The sequence below is a fragment of the Tinamus guttatus genome, unplaced genomic scaffold (assembly GCF_059628265.1).
Source record: "Tinamus guttatus ecotype Peru unplaced genomic scaffold, ASM5962826v1 Tinamus_guttatus_pri_ptg000059l, whole genome shotgun sequence".
Lineage (NCBI taxonomy): Eukaryota > Metazoa > Chordata > Aves > Tinamiformes > Tinamidae > Tinamus > Tinamus guttatus.
The window spans coordinates 1,118,269-1,145,794 of NW_028288593.1; the positions used below are offsets into that span (position 1 = coordinate 1,118,269).

The 27,526-nt window shown below is 37.1% G+C and overlaps 1 protein-coding gene across 1 annotated transcript in view; it reads right to left on the reverse strand.

Annotated features, from left to right (window-relative positions):
* Positions 1 to 27,526, reverse strand: part of HCN1 (hyperpolarization activated cyclic nucleotide gated potassium channel 1) — a 189,339-nt gene that overhangs the window by 55,641 nt on the left and 106,172 nt on the right. The window contains exon 4 of the mRNA XM_088540319.1: positions 14,508 to 14,726. Coding sequence (XP_088396445.1) covers positions 14,508 to 14,726 — 219 coding nt within the window. The remainder of the gene's footprint in view (positions 1 to 14,507; positions 14,727 to 27,526) is intronic.

The window sequence follows — 27,526 nt, forward strand, 5'->3', positions numbered from 1 at the left end:
AGGCAACATATTTTTATAAGAATTAGAGAGAATTCTTTAATTAGAATAAAGTGAATTGAGAGGTCTGGAGGACCAATTGGGGATAGAAAAGCCTCAAACAAAGTTACAATATTTGAGAAATGTCAGGTTCTGAAAAAACAGTTCAGTTCAATCAGAACAGGTGTTGTTTTCTAGTTTCCAAAAAGACAGGAAAAAAAAAGCACTTAATAATACTGAATTACTTCCCACGTCTCTATTGAGATTTAACTCTTGCACAAATTATAGCACTTTTTCTGTACTGATCATTTTAGCAGAAGCATTCAGAGAAGGTATTTTTTTCAACATAGCTGAGTTCAGCCAAAGTTAAATTCACAAAGCTGTGACTGCTAAAGAGAAATAATAGATCTATCAAATATCTTTTTTTTTCCTTCTCACATAAAACGAAGGAAAAAACATAGAGACATTTAGATAGGTGAGCAAAACATCTAGAAGAGGCTATAAAAACAAAAATTGTGAAAGAGTTCTTAAAAAAAGTGCAAGAACAAGTCCAAAAGAAAAAAAATCTAAGGATTTTTTGTTTAGATTTAACAGAAATCAGTTCATTCCTTTGCATCTTGTATATTTTTACAAGAATCCATCTTCTAAAACAGCTATTTTAACTAGTTTTAGACTAAAGCAATCCTTTTCTTCCACAGCAAGAAAAGAAGTTGGCATTGTAAAGAGTCACTAAAAGTGGCTCTAAGTACAGTAGCCTCTGATGGCTACTTTTTCACACCTGAAAATGACAATCTTTGTCCAGTTTTGCTTTGAGCTAGTGATGCATCATTACATTAGCATCATTATCCGCAATGACAGTGACATCTCACTGAAGTGCACCAGACCAGGCCTATCAACCAGGCTCTCGAAGCTGAGGAGCCCTGCTGAAGGTGGAAAGACCACTTGCAGGCTGGGAAAGCAATCCAGAAGTTATTTCTGGGCTGATGTGTCTACTGGCATGCCAACCTAGCACTTTAGCTTCTCTTTTTTGTTTAAAATAGCCTTTTGGGGGAGGGGAGGGGGAGGCTTATTTGTTTATCAATGCAATAGACAAATGCCAGATCAGCATACTCCTTTTCAAGAGACATTGGTGTAGAGACTGCAAATATTCATGCAACAGCCATGAAATACTATTAGGGAAATCTTCAATATTGCATCCTCTGTATGGGAAGCGAACATAGTCTGTGTGAAAAAGACAGGTAACAAGTTGTTGAGGCAAGGACTTTTGTTTCTATTTTGTTTCTCAAACATGTATGAATATTAAAGATTCCCTTTTCCTCCATTTGAATAAACATAGAAAATAAGCTTCTTTTCCTTGTCATGTTATAAACTCTAACAAAGTACAATATTAATACTAGTAGTATGCATGTCAAACAGCATAAAAGAGCCTTTGTAAGTAGCACAATAAGTAGAGTATATGTGCTCCATTGCCAGTGAAAACTCACACTACTGCCTACAGCTATCAGATAGGTGTTAGTCATGTTATGACACTATTATAGACTCCACAATAACTTATAAGACAGCAATCACAGCATAATTATTGTCATATTGCTGGACAAATAAGTACAATAACATCACGTACTGGCACTAGGAGAGCAATGGCATTTAGCAAAGCCATCAAGATGAGGCAGCGAGAAAGCTGTGCTGTATGGTCAAAGATACTGAGCTGACAGCTATGCCTACTAAACATGTTCAAAACTTCTCATAATAATCTTCTGCTTACAAATGTTTATAACTTCATAAAATTTTAGTTATTTTATGTGAAATATGCCATGCCGAATGTCTGCATCATGTAGAGGGAGATTTCCTTTAAAATGGATCTACTGTTTGTGAACAGTATCAGAAAATGCAGTGTTATTGACATTTTCGGGGAATGTCCTGAGCTTGGCAGTGCCACAGTTTTCTTCCAGGGATTTTCTGTTTGCCACCTGTGCAAAATTAGATTCAATTTACCCTTTTTAGAACTTTTGATTAGAATACTGCTGTTCATCTGTGCTTTACAATGACTAGGATTTTAGTAAGAAATGACCTTTAGTAAGGTCCTTAAAGATCCAATATCCACACTATGAATAGGTGGCATATAAAAATAGTCCTAGAGTCAAAATGTAACAATGATCAACCTTGAAGTTATACTGCTTATATGACTTCTCCAGAGTTTATTTTCCACATCCTAATGATAATTCAGTATGTTTTAAGCCTGCACAGACATTGAAACACCGTTTTGAGTGGTAAAGATCAAATACAGTATTTAGGCTCTCTGAAAGGCTATCATGGAACAGAATATTGCTCTGGCTAAAACCTGAGTGTTAAGTAATTAATAAAAATCTGTGGTAATCTAAGTATTTTTATAGCCAGAGCAACAGTAGAGTCAAGGGTAAATGAGTGTTTTCTTTTATTTTTCATGTTCGATACTGACATTTCTTTTAATGGATATCTGGCAAAACGGGCTCTATGCCATCCAAGCTGTCTATAATGTAAGTCACAAAGTTGAGAAGTTTCATGTATTTGATAGTAGGGCTAAATGTAAAGCCAATGAGGAACATATTGTCTATCACAATATTGACAGTGCGGGTAGAAGGATGGGTCGTTTTCTCAACTGGCCCATATTCTATTCAGTAGGGTATCTTCTAACTGTATTGCAGATTGAAATGATTCAAACAATGGGGTTTATATCTAATATTAATTAAATATTCCACAATACGATGCTTTAATTATTCACTTTTTATTTCTCCTGTTTTTTCCTGTTTCCTCATATTATTCTGTTTAATTTTACTGCTGCACCCACAAGGGAAGCTCTCTCTGTTTTCTATTCTTCTGGAGCAAGTGGCATACCATCCACAATAGCAGTGAAACCTATTCTGCTCTCACAGCAAGGCTGGGTGCAAGGTTTGATAATGCCCATCTTCTCCAAATCCCACAAAATAGACGGTTTCTGTGGAAGGTTTTGAGGAAAAAACAGTGTTCTCAGAGTACAAGTGTTCTTTGCTAGATGCTGAAACTAGCTTGGATCAGGGCACTGGTACTGGGAACAGAGTTCGGTAGGCTGAGAAACTGTGAAAGAAAACAAAGGGTAGCTGAAAGGAAAAGCAGGGAAGAGCTTAGGTTTATCTTCTAAGGTTTCAACTGGATAGCAAGGGGATGATTTCCTACCCATCATTTCCAAGGCCTGGCACTATTTTGCAAGTTTACATTGAGTTTTGCTAACTTCTTCAAACCATGAGCTCTGTGGAGGAAGAACAAGTTTCCTAAGTATGTTGAGAAAGAAAGAAAAGAAAAGAAAAGAAAAATTGAAAATGTGATAAGGTGATCTTCCAGTAATAAATAATTATATTTTATCTACATTTATTGAATTTGATATATTAGTGATTTTATTGTGCCCCTGCGTCTCAAAGTTAGTCCCTTTTAATATTTTGCTTTAAAAGCAATGATCGTATACAGTCCTTTAGATTTATTTAATCTCTTATACACTTTTAATACTTCTTCTCTCCATTTCTTTATGATTTTTTCAGACTTCTAGCAGAACTGCCTAAATAGTAAATTACTGTTGGTGCTGTTTCACAAATCCACCTGACAGAGCAGTGACTATCATCTGCTATCTCTTATATCTCTGCTCACGTAACCCAAAATCTCACTGCCTTCTGACTGAATTAGATGGAGTCTGGGTAATATTAGCCATTTTTTGCTGGCATTCTCTCTTCAAGTCTCTTCTGATATTTTATTTGTACCGCCCTCTTTTAGAAGCCGATGATGCTCAAAATAAGTGAGGGAAACACAAATAGAACTAAAAGACATACTACTATCACAAGACAAAAAGATAAAAAAAGAGTGGACAAAAAGAGAGGAGTACTCTGCCCAAATCATTCTGATCATCCTCTCCTATTATCTGCTCCCTTACGTCTCACCAAACTCAAAAGAAGTGCTTATGTAAAGAAAAGAAGACTATGTTGAGGAAGGAGAAAAGGTAGAGATGAATCTTAATTAGAAGAATTAACTCAATTAAACTGTTTATCAGTTCATATTGAATGTGTAATAAAAACACACAAAGAATCATTCCTATAAGAAAGAAGTCATTCCAATGAAAAAGAAGTCATTCCTATAAGAAAAAAGTCAAGTAAGGCAGGCAGGAGACCTGCCTGGATGGGCAAGGAGCTGTTGGGTAAATTTAATGAGAAAAAGAGCATGTACATAGCGTGGAAGAAGGGCCAGGCCACATGGAAAGAATATAGGAACATTGTCAGAGAATGCAGTGGTGCAATGAGGAAGGCCAGGGCCCATTTAGAATTAGAGTTAGTGAGAGATGTCAGGAACAACAGGAAGGGCTTCTGTAAATACATCAACAGCAAGAGGAAGACTAGGGAAAATGTTAGTCCCCTGCTGAATGGGGAGGGTGCCTTGGTGACAGAGGATGCAGAGAAGACAGAGTTACTAAATGCCATCTTTGCTTCTGTCTTTACTGAAGCTTTACTTCTGTCTGACTTTACGGGTAGTCCCCATGAAATATAAGACCCCAGAGACAAGAAAGGGAACCAGGAGAGAGGAGGACTTTCTGCTGGTTGAGAAGGATTGGGTTAGGGTTTATTTAGACAAACTGGACACCCATAAATCTATGGCCCCAGATGGGATGCATCTAGCAGCGCTGAGGGAACTGGCGGGGGAGTTATTGCTCAGTCGCTCTCCATCATCTTTGAGAGGTCATGGAGGGTGGGGGTGGTGCCTGAGGACTGGAAGAAACCAACGTCACTCCAGTCCTCAAAAAGTGCAAGAGGGAGGAGCCTCACCTCCCTCCGTGGAAAGGTGATGGAAGAACTCATCCTAGAGACCATCTCTAGGTATGTCAAGAAAAAGAAGGTGATCAGGAGCAGTCAGCATGGATTCACCAAGGGAAAGTCATGTTCGATGAACCTGATAGCCTTCTACAATGAGGTGATTGGCTGGATGAATGATGGGAAAGCCATGGATGTTGTCTACCTTGATTTCAGCCAGGCTTTTGGCACACTCTCCCATAACATCCTCATAGGAAAGCTCTGGAAGTGTGGACTGGACGAGTGGACAGTAAGGTGCATTGAGGACTGGCTGGATGGCAGAGCCCAGAGGGTGGTGATAAATGGGGTCGAGTCTGGTTGGAGGGCTGTGGCCAGTGGTATCCCGCAGGGGTCAGTACTGGGCCCAGTGTTCTTCAACTTGTTTGTCAGTGACTTAGACGAGGGCACAGAGTGCACCCTCAGCAAGTTTGCAGATGACACTCCCGAGGGCTGTGCTGCCATTCAGAGAGACCTAGACAGGATGGAGAGTTGGGCAGAGAGGAACCTCATGAGGCTCAACAAGGACAAGTGCAGGGTCCTGCACCTGGGGGGGAATAACCCCAGGCACCAGGACTGATTAGGGGTTGATCTGCTGGAAAGCAGCTACGCAGAGAGGGATTTGGGAGTCCTGATTGACAGCAAGTTAACCCTGAGTCAGCAATGTGCCCCCGTGGCCAAGAAGGCCAATGGGATCCTGGCCTGCACCAGGAGGAGCGTCACCAGCAGGTGGAGGGAGGGGATCCTGCCCCTCTACTCAGCTCTGGTGAGGCCGCACCTGGAGTATTGGGTGCAGTTCTGGGCTCCACAGGACAAGAGGGACATTGAGCTTCTAGAGAGGGTCTAACAGAGAGCCACGAAGATGATTAAAGGACTAGAGCATCTATTGTATGAGGACAGACTAAGCATGCTGGGCCTCTTTAGCCTGGAGAAGACAAGATTGAGAGGAGATTTGATCAACATGTTCAAGTATGTGAGGGGTGATTGCAGGGAGGATGGGGCCAGGCTCTTCTCCATGGTGGACGGTGACAGCATGAGGAGTAAAGGGTATAAGCTGAAACACAGGAAGTTCCACCTCCATATGAGGAAGAACTTTACTGTGAGGGTGCCAGAGCCCTGGAACAGGCTGCCCAGAGAGGTTGTGGACTCTCCTTCTCTGGAGATCTTCAAAACCCACCTGGATGCCACTCTGTGCCAGGTGCTCTAGATGTCCCTGCTGGAGCAGGGGGTTGGGCTAGAGGTCCCTTCCAAACTCAACCATTCTGTGATTCTGTGATTCTCTAATTGTCTTCATTTTTTTTTCTATGAAACAATATAACATAATTTTTATGCTTTCATCAAATTCTACAGGGAAGAAATATACCTGGCCAGCTCTGCCTATAATAAAAAACACACAAAAAAACTTTTTCAGAGAGAAAATTATTTGAATGGTTATGTGAGAATGACATTTTCCTATCCCAAAATGGTGCAATTCATAGTATTGTGTAATTTTATAAAGAGATCTACTTTCATTATGGTTTAGTATATTTAGTGTGTACAAAATTGTGTTCTGAAGGATTGGTTGACTTTTAGCTATAGCAATCCACAGGAAAAAGCATATCTATGGAATCCTATGGAAGCACATGGAGGCAAAAACATTTTCCTTTTATATTTAGTACTAATTTACCATTCTAATAGAGGCTTCTTAAATTACTGTTACAGTGTTTTTCAAGGTTACTAACCATTTGCACAAGACTAACAACTTAGCACACACCAGAATCTAAAGCACTCTTTAAAGCATTCTTTGGTAGAGAAAAGGGTTCATTCCTACTATTATCCTGTGCACTCCATAATCTTTAGAGATCTATATCACCCTTGGTTTTACAAATGACAGTATTTTTGAGGCAGATGTGCTGGAGCTTTAATTACTCAGACCTCAGAAAACAGACTGAGTTTGGGACAAAATTATAATTTAAAAGTAGAAGATAAAAGCAATTGATCCTTAGTTCTCTGCATTTTCCCCTGCAAGGCAAAGGAAACAAAAGATTTGGCATAGTAAGGATTATTTTCTCACCTGCAATATCATATTATATATTATTGAGTGTTATTTCCTTCTACACATACAGGACAGAAGCAGAATTATTCTAGTGTAACTTGGATAATTGCTACCAGTTATCTCCATCTGGTGTGAATTACACAGTCTTCTCCTGTTGAAAGGTAATTTGTGCTATATTCTAACACATACTTTGAAAAACAAAAGTTAGTTCCTTGCTGTTTTTTTTTTAATATATAACCTACCTATGATAATTACTTCCAGAAGAAAGCTGTTTGTTCATAAAATCTGACTCTAGTATAACTTCATATCTTCAAAGCTAATTTTATATAGTCATCATGAACACGGCTGAAATTGTAATGAGCTTGCTCTGCATTTTCATATGGAAAACTGTTAGAAACCTAATTCATAATGCAAGACAGCAGAACACTTTATAGGTAAATTACCCACAACACAGCAATAAATCAAAGTAAGTCCCATCTGTCACTTTAGAAGCAGTGGGAGTCTATTACAGTTTGGCACAGGTATGATGCAGCCGGATGGATGGCACTTGGCTTGCACAGTACATGCTACTGGGAGGAAACAATTGGCTTTTTAAAGATACAAGGCAAAAATAGCCAACCTGATTACCCCAGCAAGATTGAGTGTAATGAGAGCTGAAATACAATAATGAGGAATCTGGACAAAACAGGAGACCAGTGTAGTAGGAACATTCTGATTGATTTATATTCTTCTCCTAAAGCCTTTCCCTCTAACAGAGTGCACTATTCAGTTCCATTGGAAAGAAAAAGATACAACCATTTTGTTACCACTTATTTTGTATTAATGTGTTTTTTAAAGGTAAACAGCTTTTCATTATCATTTGGGCAGTGGCAGGAGGGATGGTAATTTCTCTTTACCTGTTACAATAGTATCTACTTCTCTTCCCTGTTTAAATCTTCAGAAGGTTATAGTCTAAATATCACAACTATACCCAGCAAAAATTCAAATAATTATAATAAATGAAAATTACTAGATGAACTCACAGAAAGACAATGCAAGTGAAGCTAGTAAATGACCTATCTTGATACACCAATATTTTCACATTCAACGCACTTGAGCTCTAGGAGATATGTTTACATATGTCAGAGGGTTGAGTACATGGTGGTCTTAAGGATGTATCAAAATATTTAAAAGAATACACACAAACAGAAGAATTAATATATCTCAAGTGACGCAAGCCTATCACCCTTTGAAAGAGAATATCTGAAATGGTTGTTTTTTGTGAACTGAACTGCAATCTTTTGTTCATTTTCTTTAGGAATGTTTTGTACTTCTGCAGCTATCAAATATATTTTAATAATTTGGGCTGATCTAAAAAAATTCAGTTCATTCTACAAGGATTAATAATGTCCATAGAAGACAGAAATATAGTTATCCATTTAGCAGCATGACACCTGATGTTCACAAAAACAGCATTAGATGATACAGTACATTAGATAGAAAAAATCTAAAAGTGAAATATTCCAGACTCTTTTTTAACTAGAAGACTCTCTACATTTCCCAATAAAATCAACAAACTAAGAAGAATTATCACTGCCAGAAGCAAGCATAAATTTTGGCTCATGAAATAATTTATTCCTATATATTTATGGGATAATAGTGAACTTTCCTCTTCTCAGTCTTACAATAATCATAACGCTCTTGGTACTGTGAAGATATGGGGCTTTCTGGAGATATGGGGCTATAAGAAGCTTTTAACAAATCTTCTATATGATCACTCATAACACTGATGAAAATTGCTTATTATTTACTAAATATCACACTGTGATGAAACTCAATATGATAAAAACCTGAGGAAGACAATGAGATATTATAAAAGCATGCAGAATTATAAGCCGATGGTGACAAGGTTTCACTCTCTACCTGCTCTTTTTTTTCTTACAAGTCATAGTAAACCATGCTTCATTCTCCAAAATAAATAATTTTTGTTTGGGGTGGCATACATACCATAGCACAGCTGCACAGAAAAGATAAGATTTATCTTCAAAATGGCTCACCTGTGCCAGAAATCTGAACATGACATGACCTATTGCTAAAATAGTGCTCTCTAAGTGAAAATGTGCTATTGTTAAGTAAAGAAAAGGAGTTGAGACCAATCAGAGAATAGTTTTGTGTTACACCATTTTAAGGCTTTCCAAAAACCACTTGCAGCAACAGAAAAGCAAAAGCTCCATTTAAAAAAAAATGTGAACATCATGAAAAGCAACTGCACTTATTAAGCAAGCCAGTATTTCTCGAGAATATTTACTTATCAGATAGGATGCATGTATTACATGTTAAAATTCCAGCATTGCAACTTCATCTGAAATTCTAAAATTCAAGCTATGCTCCTTTTGTTTCTTATATCTCTACAGTTTATTAAAAAATACTAGAACAACTAGAAATTCAAAGATTCTTAATTTATTAATGGTACATAAAAAATGTGGGCATCAGAAATTCTGCTTTCTCTTATCTGCTTCACACTCACTCCATCTTATCCAAGTCTGAGCTCCAACAAGGGAAGACAAAACCTCCACACACACATACACACATGCAAACACACATGCACACACTTTTGTATACCTGTAGGTGTGTGTATATAAATATAGAAATGTACCAAAAGTGGTACAAGCCTAATTAAATTGTGATGTTCTTCCCTTTCGACACGTTTGCATCATGACCTAATACTGGAACTGCTAATTCCTGAACTCCTGCTGAACTGTATGTTGCTGATATTTACAGAAGTCTACAATTTTCTAGAAAAGTCTCCTAGGCACCAAAACTCTGCTAATGAGCATATTGAGAGCTTGATATTCATCTTCTTCCAACCTGTCTTTAAACATAAAGGGACGGAAACTTCGGAAAACGTGGATAACTTGCTCCTTTTGTCATAATAAGATGCAGAGCCACCACCTCCCCAGGTGAGTGCTAGGACACCAAGGTATAGCCCATGGCAGTGAACTCACTGCCTTTGGCTCTCTTCGCTGCACACTAAAATCATTTAGCAGAGGAGAAAGAGCCTGACCCTGCATCCCAGCATTTAAGGTGTTCACCTAAAGAAAAGGGAAGCTAAGGTTTCATCCCTGCCAGCAGCACTGCCTGGGAGCTTCCGAAGAACCACTTACAAATGTCCCTGTGGAAGCAGGGCAGGACTCACGCTGTACCCTACAGAGTCACGTTCCTGCATCTCGATCCTCTTGGGCACAATGAGTCTTTCATACTTTGGTCAAAGCAGTGCAGCTGAGTGGGTGAGACAAGGTGAGGTGAGGTGAAGTGAGGCAAGGAGTCTCCTTTTTACCTTCCTTCCCATCTGCTTCATCTTGTGGCAGCACAAAATGCCTGGCATGTGGCGGGAGGGACGTGCTCCTGCTTGAACCGTTCAGGCGGCTGTTGGCTTTCAACCTGCTAGCGCTGCTTCTGGGAAGAGTTTTCTCTTCCCAGAGTGAAACACCGGCAGGGGAGGAAGCACCATCTGCTCTTCTGGCTGCCTCCGAAAGGAAAGGTGATCCCTCCATGCCATTCTGAGAGAAGGAGCTCAGACATGCAGCTGCCCAAGCTGCCTGGAGTATGTGCCTCTGCCTAGCGGAGCGGGAAGAAGGGCAAGATGGAAATTCGCTCCAGCTGTTGCTTCCTCAAACCAGCTCAGCCAGGATGCTGGCTCTTGTGTGTGAACTGTGGAGGGTCTGGCTCTCCCTATCCTCTAGGCACAGAATTTAGACACCCAAATCAGAGCTGTGAGGGGCATACTTGAAAGCTGGTGCCAGCCTTGGTGCTGTAAAATCTAAAGCTGTCTCCTTCCTTAACCCTATGTCATTCATTGCTAAAGATTTCCTTGGATGCTTAAAAAGAAAATTAAAAATGAGCAATCTGTGCTTCAAATCACCATGCTGTCTATGTAAAAAGACCCAACACTAATTAGCAAGTTGCTTTTAAATTATTTTTGCATGCAATTAACTGCTTTTTCTCTGTAGAAAAGAACATTTTAGATCTTCCCACATTGAGATTTAAAAGATCTACTCTCTTTGAGTCTGATGATCGATTTAACAGAAGATGTGTAAAAGACCATATTAATAAAAAAGCTAAAAGCATAGCATGGACTAAGGAGATGATCTTTGGGACATTTAAAGTTGATGTCAAGTCCAGAATACTTCCTCATCTTTAATAACAATTTAACATACCTTCGCAAGAGTAGGACAGCATCCCTTACACGGAGGCAGTTGTAAATTTTTCCATTTCCTATGATATACATACAGATTATTTTTGTGCCTTTTTATTACTTGCAACTGGTAAAAATGCTTTATTTGTTTATTTTGGAAAACTTGTGCAGTTATTAGACTTGTTTGCCAATAAATAAAAAGATATAAATGATAGCATAATGTAAATCAATATAAAACCTATCACTTTATCAAGCCAATTTTATGCTATACAGTCTGTATGCTATTGCAAAACTATTTGTTTATGACTTAGATCCTCGATCTTTCATGCTACTATGACAGACTGGAACAAAAGAAATTTTAACTATTCTTTTTCAAGCTAATTCAACAGCATCCAAAGCATTAGGTGATCATTTTCCTATTAAAAACTATAAAAATCCAAATGAAGAGTTATTATATCAGTGGTTTTTAACAATTTCTCTAATGACTTTTATTTGCCTGCTTTGCTTTACAGTACCTTTTTTTCAGATGCTGCCTGTGTGACTTCCTGGATATTAGAACAAGACAAAGGAATTATTATTAAAATATAACTTCTATGTACTACTGCATCACTCTTCCATTTACTACTGATCTTGTTTGTATCAAAGATTTATACCAGTGCTAAGGTGTCACTGATTTTTTCCTATTCTTTTATAAGGCAGAATCTGTCAGATTTTCTGATTGAAAAGGTCTGACATGCATTTCTTCTCCACTAATATTTCCATTCATTTCAGTGCAAAAACCTACCAAGTGTTCCTCAAAGTCAGCAGAATGTAGAAATAATCCATTTTTTGTAGCAGTTCTTGGTATGTGATTTAATTGTCTCCCCTCAGCATTTGCCAGCTGAGAAACACTGTTAATTTCCTCTGATAAATTATGTTTTTGGCCTATAACCATAAGCCCAGCAGTATTTGCTTTCTTAACCATACTTCGATTTCTCTCAGCATGCAATATTTGGCACAGGTAAAATTGATGCTCTTTGATGATGTCTAACATATTTGGCTTAACAAAACTCTGTCTTGTCTTCTTGTGTTTATTTCTTCTATTTTGAATTGTAATGCTTTTTCCAGTTTTGCATAACCTGAGCTTTGGGAGAATTTATACAGGGAAATTTGCTGGTGTTTTCAGCAAATATGTCACTGCAAGCTACTTTCCTTTATTCCAAGAAGTACCAGAATTCAATAGTTCTAGTTTCTAATTGAGTGCCATGGATATATTTATGAAATGTTAGCTGAAGCAGAAGAGGAAAAAAAAAATACAGAGAGAAGATTTTGATGACAGGGCACGAACTGACCCAGAGAAGAATCTAAGACCATGTCTCTGGTGACATTATCTATTCTTTAGCAATCCAAGCTAATTCCATTATTTTTAGTAAGTCTTCTTACAGAAACAATTGATCTTTGAAACATGTAATATGTAAAAAGAAGATGACACTGGCATTTAAGCAGAAGAAAACTAATCAAGTCACTCTCTCCTGATTTCTCCAATTTTGAATTCCAAAAGAAGACACTTGACATTTTGAATTCCCAAAAGAAGCAATGTCCTAAACCAAAGTAGATTTTTACATTTACATTAAAAAGTCTGAAATTTGAGGGTGAAGATTTGATTTACCTTTTCCTCCAGTTTCTGCTATGTAAAATATAAGTACATTTTTTTTAGGAAAGAACACTGTAATACTACACTGTGACCATGAAAGTCTGAGGATATGATGAGCTTTCAAGCTGATATTGATTTCACATTTGGGTGCATGTGTGTGTAAACATGTTTGTCCCAACCTCTAATGAAATAGCAGTTATACAGGTCTTAGGTTTCCTTCTTTATGTTTTCCATTATGGTTAATTTATCCTGTCCCATAGCTCCTTACAAATGTCTCATTCTGATAAAATTGATTCCCCTTGAGATGGTAGAGTAGGCCCAGGGTGTCCCAATAAGTCTGTTAGATATAATCACCTAGCAGAATTAGCCATTTGATTTTACATTGAAATGCACTGGGAGGTTTCACAGGGTCACTGATAAAACACAGATTTCTAGAGGTTTTAATGCTCACTCACCCTCTCCTTATAAACCTCTCATCTTCACTTGTCATTCAAGATAACTCCATGTTTGCAATCTTCTGTTTTAAGCAGTCACGAGATTAATGTGTCAACTACCAGCTAATTTCTCTGTTACTAGCATTTTAGCACATCCCTTATCTCTGCCTGCCTCTGAGTACTGCCTCTTGCTGTGACTTCAGCTTAACAAAATTGAATGTAAGCTCTTCATTGACACACTCGGGTCTGCCCTTCCGCTTTCCTGCCTGTAAAGAAAACACCACATTCTTTCTGCTCTCAGGTCTTTTGGGACTTTTTCCTTTTTTTCTTGCCCATCAAACTCAGGCCATTCCTTTTCACCTTTTCATCTTCAGCAATGCAAGGGTCACTCTCTCCTCTACGTACTCTTTGCCAGGTTTCTCCCCGAGGCTTGCATTACATCACACTGGGATTTCTGCCCAATTTGCCTTTCCTGACTCCCTTTTGGAGGAATGCCTGATAGTGTTGCTCAGGCCATGTTTCTTACTTGCTGGTTTGAACTCTCCTTTGAACTCTCTGATTTGACTAGTTTGTTCAGTTGACCTCTCTCCTGGCATGTCCTCTCTAGTTCCCTATTTACTGTAACATCCAATTTTTGCTTCTTTTAAACACCTCAGTAACTCTGCACATCTTTATTATACTTTGCCAAGGTTCATTCTGATTCCTTATGCCACCATTCCTACCATCACCACCTGGTTTCTACTCATGCTTACATGGAATACCACAAACTCAATTCTTGTATCTGTTTCTTAATGAACTCCCTAAAATTTATTTCCCTAAATTATCCTTTTTTTTTTTCTATTTTTTGGATGAGTACCTTTTTGGCTGGTATTCTTCAGTCCTTGGAGACAGCCTAGCACATTATTGATTATAGTATAAACATTATGATAAGGCAAATAAAGACTTCTTTTAAGCACTTCTCTAAGGTAGTTTCAGGCAACACTGAGTCATCAGGTGTGCTCCTCATTTAAAGACCATTCTTATGACAAGGTTATGCTTATACTGCAGTCCGAAGAAATGACAGTAACCTCTATAGACAAGCTCAAATGACCTTGTTCAAGTTCCTCATTCAAACCACTTAGTTCAAGCACCAACAGAGTGAGGCACAGGCAGGACCAGGAAATGGAGTTTGTGTGTCAGATTTTACAGAACTTAAAGCAAGTTTCAAATCCAAGATTTTATTCAGTGCATATGAGATGTGTAGGTTCATGCAGGGATACATTTAGCCCACAATGTTCTCTGAATTATTTCATGTTCAGTGAAATTTGCTGCGGGATTCAGATTACTTCTTGCAAAATTGTGTAGCTTTTTCCACATTCAAAACATCTCACTAATTTATGTCAAGACTTCTCAAAAAGGTTGTGTTAAAATTAATTACCTTCTCTTGATATTGTCGTCGTGAAGAATCCAGAGACTGAATTAGGGCAGTCGCATGACCAACAAACATGGCATAACAAGTAGCCCCCACAATCATGCTCAACATGGTTATCCAGAGATCGGACATGCTGACGGGGGCACGGGCTCCATAACCAATGCACAGCATATGGCTCATGGCTTTGAAGAGTGCATAGGAGTACTGCTTTCCCCAGGAATCATTCTGCAAGAAAAGAGACAAGTGACTGAGCCAGCAAGCAGCTGAAGGAAAAAATACTTTTGTGCCTATATAGTAGGAATTTAGGTTACTGCTTTGAAGGAACAGCCTAGTAACACATCCTCTGTGCACGAGAAGAGATATTGCTCCTAAATTAATTGCTAGATAAAGCACCAGAGATTCTGTCAGATAGTGCTTAGCATAGAGATATGAAATAAATTTGACTATTTTTAATACACGATTGTATTCTTAAAGCTGGGTGTTAACCTAATTACAAGGAGGCTAAAGGTCAATTTTATTTTACACTCCAAGGCAGGGGGATTAGAAAGAGCTGAGCATGCAGACTTATCAAGTGTGGGAAAGTGGCACTTTGTTTTAATAGGCATTAACATTTCAATATACCACCATTTCAATATACCACCATATTTCATCTTATCAGTTTCATTTCCCAAGGAGAGAAAAAAAAAATCCTTGATTTTGCATTTGTTGTTAATTGTTGTAATGTTACTATTTGTTGTGTGCCTGTTTATCCTTTACTTGCAGTCTTTTGTGTAGCCTAGATTTACCTCAGTTCAAAAGAACTTTGTATTCTTTATGTTTAACCCATGCCCATAGCTGCCATTTGTGAAACACATCTCAAAAGAACAGGTAAATTTGTGGTTTCTGTGCTTTTGACATTTAGCTATCTCTCTGGATTCTTTCTGGGACACTGTAGCTCATTCAGAGGCTTTAAAAGACGCAAAGGTGATGTCAGCATCTTCTTCTAGCTTTACAGGGAGTCAGTCAAAGCGGCTGTTCCCAGAGAAAACCAGGCACTTTAAAAGCCCTGGGAGTCCAAGTTAGATGATTTTTTTTTTCCTATTTTCCTTGTCAAGACAATTAAATGGGAACAGTTTTGTTGCTGTTTATTACTCACTGCCCAGGAAAACAAATTGTGCTTGGAGGCACACAGTGTACATGAAAAAATACAGTATTTGCCACGGAGCACCGAGAATAATTTCAGAAACGAGGAAGTAAAGGAGAATAACATTAATCGGATCCAATAGTTACCTACTATGGCATATAATATACAGCACAAATCCTGTATACATAAACAAATCTCCAATTCACACTTATTTATAAAATGTGCATATAAAATTTCAGTATTTGCATCTGTGTTTGTGTTTTTCTTTGTTTTTTTCTCCTCAGAGAGCTCTGGTGTTTCTCTCTTGCCATCTTGGGTGACAAGGATGCTAACTATTGCTCTTTCCATCTATTTAAATGTTTCTTTTCTAGACCCCTATCAGCTAAAATAATTGGTAACAGGGAATAAACTAATGATTCTTGGATTGCAGATGACAAAATTAATATTTATCTACTGATATAATAATTACACAAATCAACGATTCCTCTGTCTAGATTTATTTCATTTTCTAAGTTTTTAAGCTTTTCAGATTTGTGAACTGCTTCTGTCTTTACAAAGGAAACTGGTATTGTAAATTTTGGCAAGAAATAATTTTTGGTGCCTGTACCAAAAAGAAAAATTTTGCTGAATTACACTAAAACTGCTAGGAGTTTCATTGGGTAATGAAGAAGTAAATTTCCTCTTGTTTTGAACTTGTAAAAAATACAAATAAAATGAAAGAACTGGAGGTGCTTCATTTAAAAATTTCCAGTTTAGGATTCAGATGCCCAGATGGTGTACACAAAACCTCTCTGTCCAGGACAGTGCCGGTATTTTCATCCAGGTCACCTGTCTCCTAGGAAAGCGCCTTTACCATGCCCAAAGTACAGTGTATTTTGAAAGGCTTTCCTTCCAGCTATCCTTCCAGGTATTAGTCTCTTTTGGATGAAAGTAATTGATACAGGAATTAATACAGAACTATACAAAATTCATTACAGCTGACATTGGGCAAAATAGGCTACTTGCTGTGAGGGAAAAAAAATGCCCTACTTTGAGGCTACCAGGGGTGTTATTAATATCACAGCATTCAGGAGGATGCAAGATCATGACCTTAGCTCTTGCACAGCTCCATATAGCGTATCTTGCTCCTTAACTATTTTGTAGCATCACTCTTATTACAAATATTAAAAAAAAAGTTTATTGAATTGTATATCCAAATATTTGGATGAAAGTTTGATCTTATGTTTGATCCACCTGTATACGTATTCCAACAGGATCCCAACTTCAGCATCATGAATTACATCTGAATCCACACTGGAAGTTAGAGCTTCAAATGGCCATTTTGTTACACAGTCAGCATTAGATACTACCACAGCGTTGGCTAATCACATTTCAGACACCTGAGAGTATGTGGTCTATCTACGGTCCGTTCCACCTCAGGATAGAAAGGTCTTAGCAGAAGGAGAAAAAAACCTGGTCAATAGGACTGACAAATGATTTAATTTAGCTTGGATTTGCCTGGGGATTTTGCTGCTGAAAATATTTCTCAATGTTTTTTGATTTTTTTCCCTAGTAGTGAATCAGTTCTTGCAGAAGCAGTCTCACATACCATTTTTTTTTCTACTTTCTATGGGGATTTTAAAAAAATGTGATCCTGAATGTGAAGGGTAAAAAGTATTGCTTTTTTTTTATTAAAGGGTACGCATTTCAGTATTTATCTGTTATTCTTTCACTGATTTAGGTGATGCACAGAAATAAGTTAAAAGAATCACTGTTTCTAATGTCAAATTCTGTAAGTCATGTACACTACCACCAATTTAACTACATAAAATCAAAATAACAATTATTTCAGTATTTTTCAGTTTCTGTTGTATAACCAAAGGGTTTGGCAAGAGCAACTTTGTTCAGTGTGACAGGTTGGAATTTTCCACAACTGGACTCCAATGTGCTGCTCTTTGCTATATGAAAGCGAGGTGTTACTATTTCTCTGTTACTTGCATACAGAGGTTTTTTTTCATTACAAAGCATTTTTGCACTTGCCTCACACGGATATTTTTACATAACACATTCACAGATAATATCCTTGAATTACTTAAAACCCATCTTATGAAATAAAGACTGAGGTGTTTATATATTCAGCTTTTCTTTAAGATAATTGTTAATTATTAACAATATTTATTAGGTAAATATATTGTACACTAAATGTCTCCCTAAATACGCAGATTTCCAATGTATAGATTAAAAAAAAAATCTATGAGATGAAAACAAATCCAACCATCCCATAAAAAAGGGCATTTAATTTCTTAGTTGACAGCAGGTTGATCACGGTTCCAGATTAGCAGTAATCGGTTTAAAATGTTTTAAATGAAATGACATTAATTTGGAAAAACTATTAAAGACAGTACTTGTGAGAAATACCAAAGCTGTTTATCCAAGGACTGATTATATAATGTAGCTTGATGACATTAAGAAATCCTTACATTTGTACAAGCAACAATCACTGATCATTTGCAATTAGTTTTGTAAGTATATGCATTAATTTAGTAGTTATCGTAAAGAACAAATTAATCACAGGACATTCTTGATTTTTGTGCATTTGTTTTCAAGCCTGTTCTCTGACTGGAGGTTTTTATCTTTTACCTCATAATTTCCCATAAACTTGTTACAAATTCCTTTTTGTAATGTTAACTTTTAAGGTCATAAAAAATAAATCACGAAAAGGCCAAGTGGGACCTTTTAAAGGGCAGAAAGAAAAGGTGAATTATTTTTTTCTCAGTTGGATTATGAAAGGATTTCTATGTTACTGGAATCTATGGAGGTTATTGCTAGGAGATTTTTGTTGTCATCAGACAAATCAATTCTACTCCACATAGTAGTTATTCCCCCAGGCACACAGGTTATCTTCCCTCAGCCATACTCCTGCACGGAGATATAAGTTGATTTGGAAATCATGTAAGAGCTATTGCAGGGATGCTACTGGCTTCCGAATTTTGACTGGGTTACTTTTTCCTTTTCCAGCATGGTAGTGCATGTGTCACAGATGCTCCATTCAGTTTGCAGGGACAAGGACTCAGGAATTAAATGACATGATCCTGAACCCAGATTCCTCATTCTGCTTCAGAGACATGAAGCTGGAGAGGGGAAGCAGCCTTTCCCTACCCAGAGCTTTCCTCATTATCAACAGCACATGGGTGCAGTGAGGTCCATGGTAGCCTGTGAGTTCTTATGAAAATGACAGAGATCTGAAGAAGGGAAGATAGGTGCTAATCTTGGCAGGATACAGAGAATCTGTCCTACACAAGTAAAACAAGGATCAGAGAGCATTTCCAAGCTCTGTAGCTGCTAAATATGTTCCTGGCATGGTGTTGGTCTACTAATACCAAGCCTACCTGGGAGCTGATAGGGGCAACGTGGAGTTGATAGGGGCAAGAAATTGTTTTTCTTTTCAGATCCTATATCACCTAACTTCACTGGCAAATCTTCCAGGCTGTTAAACTTAACTTTCCATAAAACGTCTGTTGACCTCAAAATGTTCTGGATTTGCCATCTACATGTCTACAAGTACTGATCCTGTTTTCCTATGTTTCAGAATAACAGTTATGTCCATTAGCATAATAATAATTATGTCCATACATGCATAATAAGACTAGAATCAGGTCATTATACAAAACCTGTCATTTCAACATTCACACATATATATTGACATTGATATACAGCTTACATACTTGTGCATCAATCAAATATATAATTTACTGCCTATGGCTTTATACTATACCTTAGAAAGTCACTGAAATCTCAGACAACAAATCACACCACAACACTACCTATGTATTTCAGCTTTCGAAGAAGTTGTTTGAATATCACAGTAAACAATCCAGTCAGCCCAAGGAGAAGTACTGCAGCCATCATTGTTTCAAAACTTATGCAACAGCGAATTGGTGAAGCTACTACCATGTTGAATCTATATTCCTTACCTCAGCTACTACTACTTCAAATCTCTAGTTGTTTTCTAAAATGCAGAGAAAGACAAGGTGGAATCAGATTTGAGAGGATAAAAATCTGCTGTTATTCTAAAAAGCTTAAGAAGTGTCAGGAAGAGGTATATATTTTAGGTATATGTACATACGATTTAAGGGGAAAAAAGTCTGAATTGTTAAGCTCAATGGAATAAGCAGATGTCTTCAGAAGCGTCTCAACATTTCTCTTTGCTGATACTTGCACAGATAACAGATGGTGCAAATGACTCAGCATATACTTTCAAAACCAATTTGGGGAGAAAAAAATTAAAAAGTGTTTGGCATTGCCTTTTACAAAAGAAAAAGAGTTTTGACTGAAGGAGCAATGACTAAATATTATATGTTTACTTTTTGAGAATTGTTACATGACTTTGCTGTCATTACAATTTATTCATGTTTTCGTGCTATGTCTTTGGCACTAGCCATCAAACAAAAGCACATAATCATAGCAGATCTTTGTTGTTCTTTTGATTATTTTTTCCTGATACAGAAAAAAATAACATTTATCCCCCAACACATTCCCTCATTAAAAATAATCAGCAAGAATATCTACTTGTGAACAGTTTTTTCTGTAGTAAGAAGTAAGAATTTTCTTTGTGTCAGTGTGGTAATAAATATCAACAGCTTGGTCTTGTACATATATATGAGCTACTCTGTTCATGTAAATAGGTCAATTACATTCAGAAGTACAGATTCCTTCATATGTCATTCATATGCTTACAGGCTTATAGGGGAGCCTTCCCTGTGCATTGCTCAATACTGCTCTCTTTTCACAGATATGACCAAAGTTACAATCAGAAATTCCTACAAAGTCTCAAAATAATAAGTTAAATCTTATGGCAAAAATACTTAATTTTTTTTTTTTTTTTTTTTTTTTGCATTAACTGTGTCTCTGATTCATCTTTCTCTCTGGGCACTTTCCTTTCCTAACAGAACTCAGAAGACTACAAAAGAAAATTCTTGATGCATGAATCCTATTTAAAATAATATTCTGTTCCCCAAAGGATTATTTTAATATAACTTTTAAAGAATCTGCTACAAAGCTTTTATAAAGCTTAAAAAAATGTTGAAAGCACAGGTTATTTCTATTTTTCCCGTGTGAAAATTTAACAGCAAAGTTAACAGTGGTAAGAAGCATTCTCCTGCACTGGCACTTGTTTGTCTGTTCTTGTAACTTTTCAGAAAGTTGTGGTTTTGGGCTAGATCTATTAATTCTCTCCAAAACCATCTCTGTCACAGCATCAGAGTTAGCACCCTCAAGCTAGGAACATTAGGTCAGAGATGACTCCTATCTATCAGTTCACTTGAGGCCATTTTCTCTTGGTAACCAAGAAAGTTCAGTTATATGGAAGCAGGCTCTGGGTCTGAATGGTTGCCATGACTTAGGCATATTTAATTTACTAGTCCCTATTTTTACAAGGCAGTGACAAACTGAGACAGAGAAACAAGCAAGAAGTTTTCCCAAATGTATTTTTTCCTTCCCCTCGTACCCTTCTGTGCAAAAAACAAGATCAGAAGAGAGTGAAAGGGTTTAGCTATTTTTAAAAGGGTTGTATTACAGTTCATTTAAGCATGATGAATGCAAACTGGTTCTGCAAAATGAACTTTTAAATGCTTTAGGTCTTGTCCTTGTAACTACTGTAACTATTGTAACTAAATAGTTCTGTATACACTAATTTTACATCTTCTCAGCAGGTGAGATTCCTTTCAATAACATTCATGATTGTGAGAGCACGCCCTTCACATTAATTTCATTAAAAAAAACACATCCTATTTAAAAAAAAATCAAATTCTGATCATTGAAAATGAAGAAGTTACAATGGCATTCTAGGTGGGACTTTATTCTTTAAGAACTGGTATTCAAAATTTATCAGATAATATAATAATCTGATGAAGACATTTGGCTTTTTGCTTCATTTCACTCAAAATTTAATAAACTTTGCATCATGTGGCTTTTTGATCCTGAAATAAACTTAGAGCTTTTGCTAAAGACTGACTGGAAAAGAAACAGGTGACAACACAGAAGGGAAGAACCACAAACTTTCCCTCCAAGTTCCAAAAAGTTTTAATATAAGTGATTACAAAAAAAGTACATCTCCAAGTTTTGCTTTGCAAACCAGAGCTGCATTCAGAGATGTAATACTTTATTATAAGAAAAGAAAAAAAATAGTCAAAACGATGTCACATCCAATGAGAAAATATGTAAATCCTGAAAAATAAATCTTTTGGATGAGAAACTTAAATAACATTAAATAATACTGTTCAAGAGATTTAAAAATTCTGAGTGTATTAAAAATACCATATCTTTTTCTCTGCTCTTTTCAGTTGGTGGAAGGAGATGGATCTGTTTACTTAGCAAACCTTCAGCAGAGAATCCATCCATTTATGAAATGCTTCTGTAATGCAACCACTGAGAAAAGCTTTGTGTTTTCAGCAGTAGCTATCTGATAGTCAAGAATAGGCAGATGATAATGCAACCTTAATATAGCACAGCTCTGGGAGACAGCTGCAGGAGTGAAGTGACATAAACCTGGCTTGTGACTCCACAGCACGCTGCTTTAGGAAGAAATATAAAGTAGAATTTCCACTGTCACTGATGATATTTACAACCAATTCAGAAAAAAGAACTCAGCAGAAGGAATTGCATCTCTCTATTACATTAACACCCCAGACTAGACAGCGGATTATGTGAAGCCTCTGATCCCCCAAAATAAAATGACATCTGAAAATAGAATGCTTTTGAGAGTGGACATTTAACATTCTGAGTGCTATCACCATTCTCTGTGAATCAAAATAATTTTGATGCCATGCAAAAGCAATGGAGAAAACTACTAACTTAGGAAATCACAGAAATGCCTAGTAATAGGAAAAGGTCAGGAAGGCAATTCATGCAGCAGCTGAAAGGTAGATAAACAGATAAATCCAGATATATGCAAAATAATAGCATCACAACACTGTCTCATTGAGAACATCTCAAAATATTCAAAGTTTGCTATCTGATTTCCCTCGTAGTACTTTCATCCTTGTTCTATATACACATGTATTCAAGCAAAATAATCTTTCTTTGTAAGTATTTTTAGGAACACACCCTTAGAAATTAAAAAAATATATATTTAATTGTAGATTACAGTAGATTAAAATGGACTAACATAATCTACTCATAAAACCAAATGTGTCTACACAGGGTCTGAATATGCTTTAATCGGTTTAAAAATGAATCAAGGTGAATCAGTTCTACTTTCACACAGGGAATACTATAAGAGTTACAACTATGATTCGAGGAGTTCTAATTTACTACATATGCTAAAAAAATAGATCTTTCCAAGATGAGCTGAGGTTTTGTATCCGATAGGCAAATTCAAGTAGCTTTCTCTTCAATCTAAAGAAGTATTTTTTATCAAATTCTGTTTTCCCTTTAAGTAGGGTAGTTTTTAAGCCACAGATTCAGCACTGCTTTTAAGATAGTAATAGTTCTTTTCCAGCAAGCTGGTATTAAATGCAACACTTTTCCTATCCATTTTACAATTTGCTTCCTAATCAGGTGCCTTTGAGACATTAGGTTACTCCTGGTTAGGGTATAGTTCTTCTAGAAAATGAACTTACTAAATACTTGAGCCCTCAAGAGACCAGCCTGCCTTCTGGTAGATCACTGTCCTTCATCAAATGCTACATAAAGCTGTGAATGATTTTATTAGGAAGTGACAGCATGAAATAAAGGAGTTTTGTATCTGAAATCCTACTTTGGCTCTACAAAAAGAACAAACTTTAGTGTCAAACTGGGCTGGATCTGGGTCAGAGGCTGTTCTTTCACTGCAAACTCATCTGAGTCTCACTATGAGCTGTTCTTATACTCACATGCCTTAAAACTGCAGGTGCTTCCAGTGTCTGGAAGACTTTCAAGGTAATAAGGAATAAAAAGACAAAATGATTTAGGAGACTAAAACCCCACCCCAAAATGATTGGTGATGATGCTATCCGTTTTTTGTTGGATTGTTTTTTAAAAAATAGATTGGGAACTATTAAAAATTCAACTGCTCTTATGTTTTAACCTGAAACATAGAAGAAAGGTCTATTTTTAAGGGTACCAACTACTCATATTCTGAGTGAGAAGTAGAGGAACATACTGCTTTTCTCTGTTAAAACTTTTCTGCTGTCCTTGATAGACCTGACAGAGCATTACCCTGTAGCACTTGTCTGATACTGCAGGACAGAGACTAGGAGTCATAAGCGTCCAGCTCGGGCTCTAAACCAGAGTTCGGACGTTACCCAATCTCTGAAAGACCATCCACTGGGACTTATATGGGAGCTTAATCTTCAGGCAAAATGTGATGCTCATTGTCCTTTACTCTCCCTGCCACAATAGTTCTTTTCTGTGGGTAGCAACATACAAGTGTGATCATAATGGAGCCTATCGATGGGTAATTATCACTGGGTAATTATCACTGGGAATATCACTGGGACATGGGGGTTTGTGGGTAGGTATCCACTCCAATTCGTGATGAAACATTTGAAACTGAGTTACTGTCTTTTTGTAAAAGGTACTCTCAAAATAAAGCAAATACAATACCAGTGAGAAGCAAAATGTGTTATAACTTTTTGAGTATGAATACCTGAAACTATATAGATAATTAAATTACCTCTGGGAGAAGATGTGTTGCCTCTCCAGCGTCCAAATTTTTCTTCTACCTCTGTTCAAGGTATGAAAGTTGCGCTCTGCCTCATTTGAAGAGCCAATAGCCAGTTTGAGCCCTTGGCAATGCACATTACACTGGGTGCCTAAGAGCGACAGAGTGAGCAGACTGTATAGTCTACAGACATGATAGTCAGGCTCTCTCATTCCATATAAAAGCCTGAAGATCTGATGATTTTTAGATCTTTTTTTTTCTTTTAATCAGCTTGGCTTCTCACAGCTACATAGTAAGTATTTATGTGACAGTTGTTCCATTCACAGGGCAATGGAAATATGCCATTTAACTGCAGAGAAATGCTTTGAAAACATATGGAATACCTTCACAGCTGTAACATAAAAAGTAAGAAAGTATCTCTACACTTAGAAATTAAACTGCACCCCTTTGATTACAAGAAGATATACAAAACTGTCCTGCAGAGCAACTATAACCTCCACCTGCTGAGTAGCTCAAAGGAATTCAGGTTTCTAAGCCCAGATACTGGATATGAAAGTGCTCTATCTTAAACAGGGAAGCAGATGACCTGGCCTTCAGGACAAGCCCAGGGGAGAAGGGAGCTACGTGACTGACTTTTGAAGGTGAGAGGAAAGAACTAACATAGTGCTCCATGAGCTGTGGAAGTTGTGCAGGGTTATTGTAAGAGCCTTGCATCTGATCGTATTTACATACACACATCTGCAACAACCAGTGATCTAACTTGTCCTGTGTCCTCTTTGAACGAACAGGCAGTCACGGAGGAAGACATAATAAAATTTCACATTATTTGACTTTAGGAACTTAAATTGGACAGCTAAGTTAGTTGGCTAGTGTCCCTGGGCTCCCAACACAGGCAGCAAAGAAATTAAAATCCTGCAGATGGAGAATCAGAATAAAAGCCTAATGCAGGTGCTCTTTATCATCTCCTGCAGAGATTTTTTCTCTCCATCAACTGCTGCAAGATCCTGTTCAGCTAAAGCCACTTCCATTAGCTTCCTAAGGCTCCCTGCTGAGCATTCTGGTGAGTTCATGGCTAGACACATTTTCCTTTCTTTTCCCTGCACATACCTAATGCCAAAAGTAAAATTCCTAAAGACAGTCTCTTTTCTGAAGCTATGGTTTTTTTTCTTATAATCTTAGGTGTGGCTCTTGCAATTGAATTTGACATTTGCACTGGGATATGAGATGGCCAATGTAAAGGTTCAGAGAAGTTGGTCAGACTCTACAAGGGGTGCTGGGGATCCACGAATGCAAATTCAGCGCCAGCACTGAGGCTTTACCTCAGAGTAAAATGCCGTGGTCTAATAAACCTCGTAAATGGGCTAGAAAGACACAGACAGATAGCTAATGAGAACACAAGAATGCTCAGAATATGAACTTTATAATGATTCAGTTATATGCATAAAGTTATATAAAGCACAAAATGAGAGAATGAGCTCTTGGATTCAGGCCACATATTTGAATATTCATATATTGAAGACATGTCATTGACTAAAGAATGCTGAGAAGGATGTTAAAGGGTTTGGATCCTAATGACAATAGTGTATAATTACCATAACATTGTGTTATCTAACTTGCTTGGAAACCTTTCTTACCTGGAAAACTTTTATTTACTAGGCACCTAGAAAAAGACAAGATTGATTGGAAAAATCTGGTAATTTGCTGTGTACCTATTGTATGTTTAGTTATAATCAAATGAAGTCTTTTTTACTTTTAGTTATTCCACTGAAACAATGTAATCAAATCATTAGCTTCAGAGAAATTCAGTTCAGTTTGGCTTGATACCAGCATAATGTCAATGTGTGATTATATTAATAAATCTTGCTAGCCAGTTCTCTCTCTGGAAAAGAAAAGCGTTACACATGGCACCAAGTATGAATAGTGATAAACAGCAATCACTTATTTTTATTATAACCATTTTTGCATGCTGTAAGCATATAAACGCAGGCAACTTTTAGCTGACTTTCAAGCAGAACAGATCAGATGAGATAATACCACCAAAAGTTAGTGTCGATGTTCTCATTTTATCGAAATCAGGTTTAAAATGGTGCTGAGTGGAATCTAATTTCACTTTATATGGCTATTTTCTCCTTCTAAATTTCACAGTAGAAGTTCATGAAAAAATCCTAGAATTCCTTTGGTTTTATGCATTTGAACACACTCCAACCTTTTATTTCCTCAGATCATCTGAGATGGGTGTGAGAACATTGCCTTATAGTATTAAAAAAGAGATTTCTGTTACATTTCTATCAAAAGTGCCTCATCATTTCTTTCTCTAAATTCTCACTTTTTTATTTTTTTGTGTATTTTGCCTTCACAATTCAACTAAGCTGGTTTAGAGTAAATATATTTTATTGATCTGCATGATACATTCAGCTAAGAGCACTGAAGTTTACTATTATTCCTGAGCACCTGTCACATTTTGCAATATGTACATCCCGTCAGAATTTGTATGGTCATAAGCAGCTGGTTTGTAAGGATAGTTACTGCAAAGGCCTAAGGGTCTCTCACCAACGCAAATTTATGAAATTCAGAAATAAACTAATTTCCTTTAGAATAAATTTCATACTACTTCAGTTAGGAATACAGGGATATATAGCAGTAGGAAGGTACTTTTGCAAGTGTAAAATCATGACAGTCAATCTTAGAGAATAACATGAAATTAAATGTATTGTGGTAGGTTCTGTGGGTCAGACAGCCTTAGGTGAATGGTATCAGTCCTGAGAGCTTATAGAAAGATGTTGAATTTGTAGTAAATTTCTAGAACTAAATCTAGCCTCACATATTTTACTATTAGGATATTTTACTATATAGGAATATTAGGAATTATGGCATAGAACAACAAACAGCTACTGCTATGCCCTTATTCCTCACCAATACTCAACTACCATCCCTAAACCTGAATTAGCAGCATGAGTAGATTCTTTATGAAAAAATGTCATATAATACCATGTCATATGCCCTTACCAATCTAGAAAATTCTGTTTTGAATTCTGTTTTTCTACCATCAAACACAAGTTAACTTCTTGCCCTCCAAAGTACAAAATACCAAAATACAGGGACTACAAATACATTTTTGGATTAAAATCCTGAAAAGGATTAGAATATTTCATGGAAACACAACACGGAAATGTATATTCTCATATTTTGTTAGAGATGAAGGCACCTTGGGTGGACTCAAGTGAGTCATGAGATGGACTGGAAAAGTTGCATGAGTCAGCTGTGCAGAATATGTGAGCTATT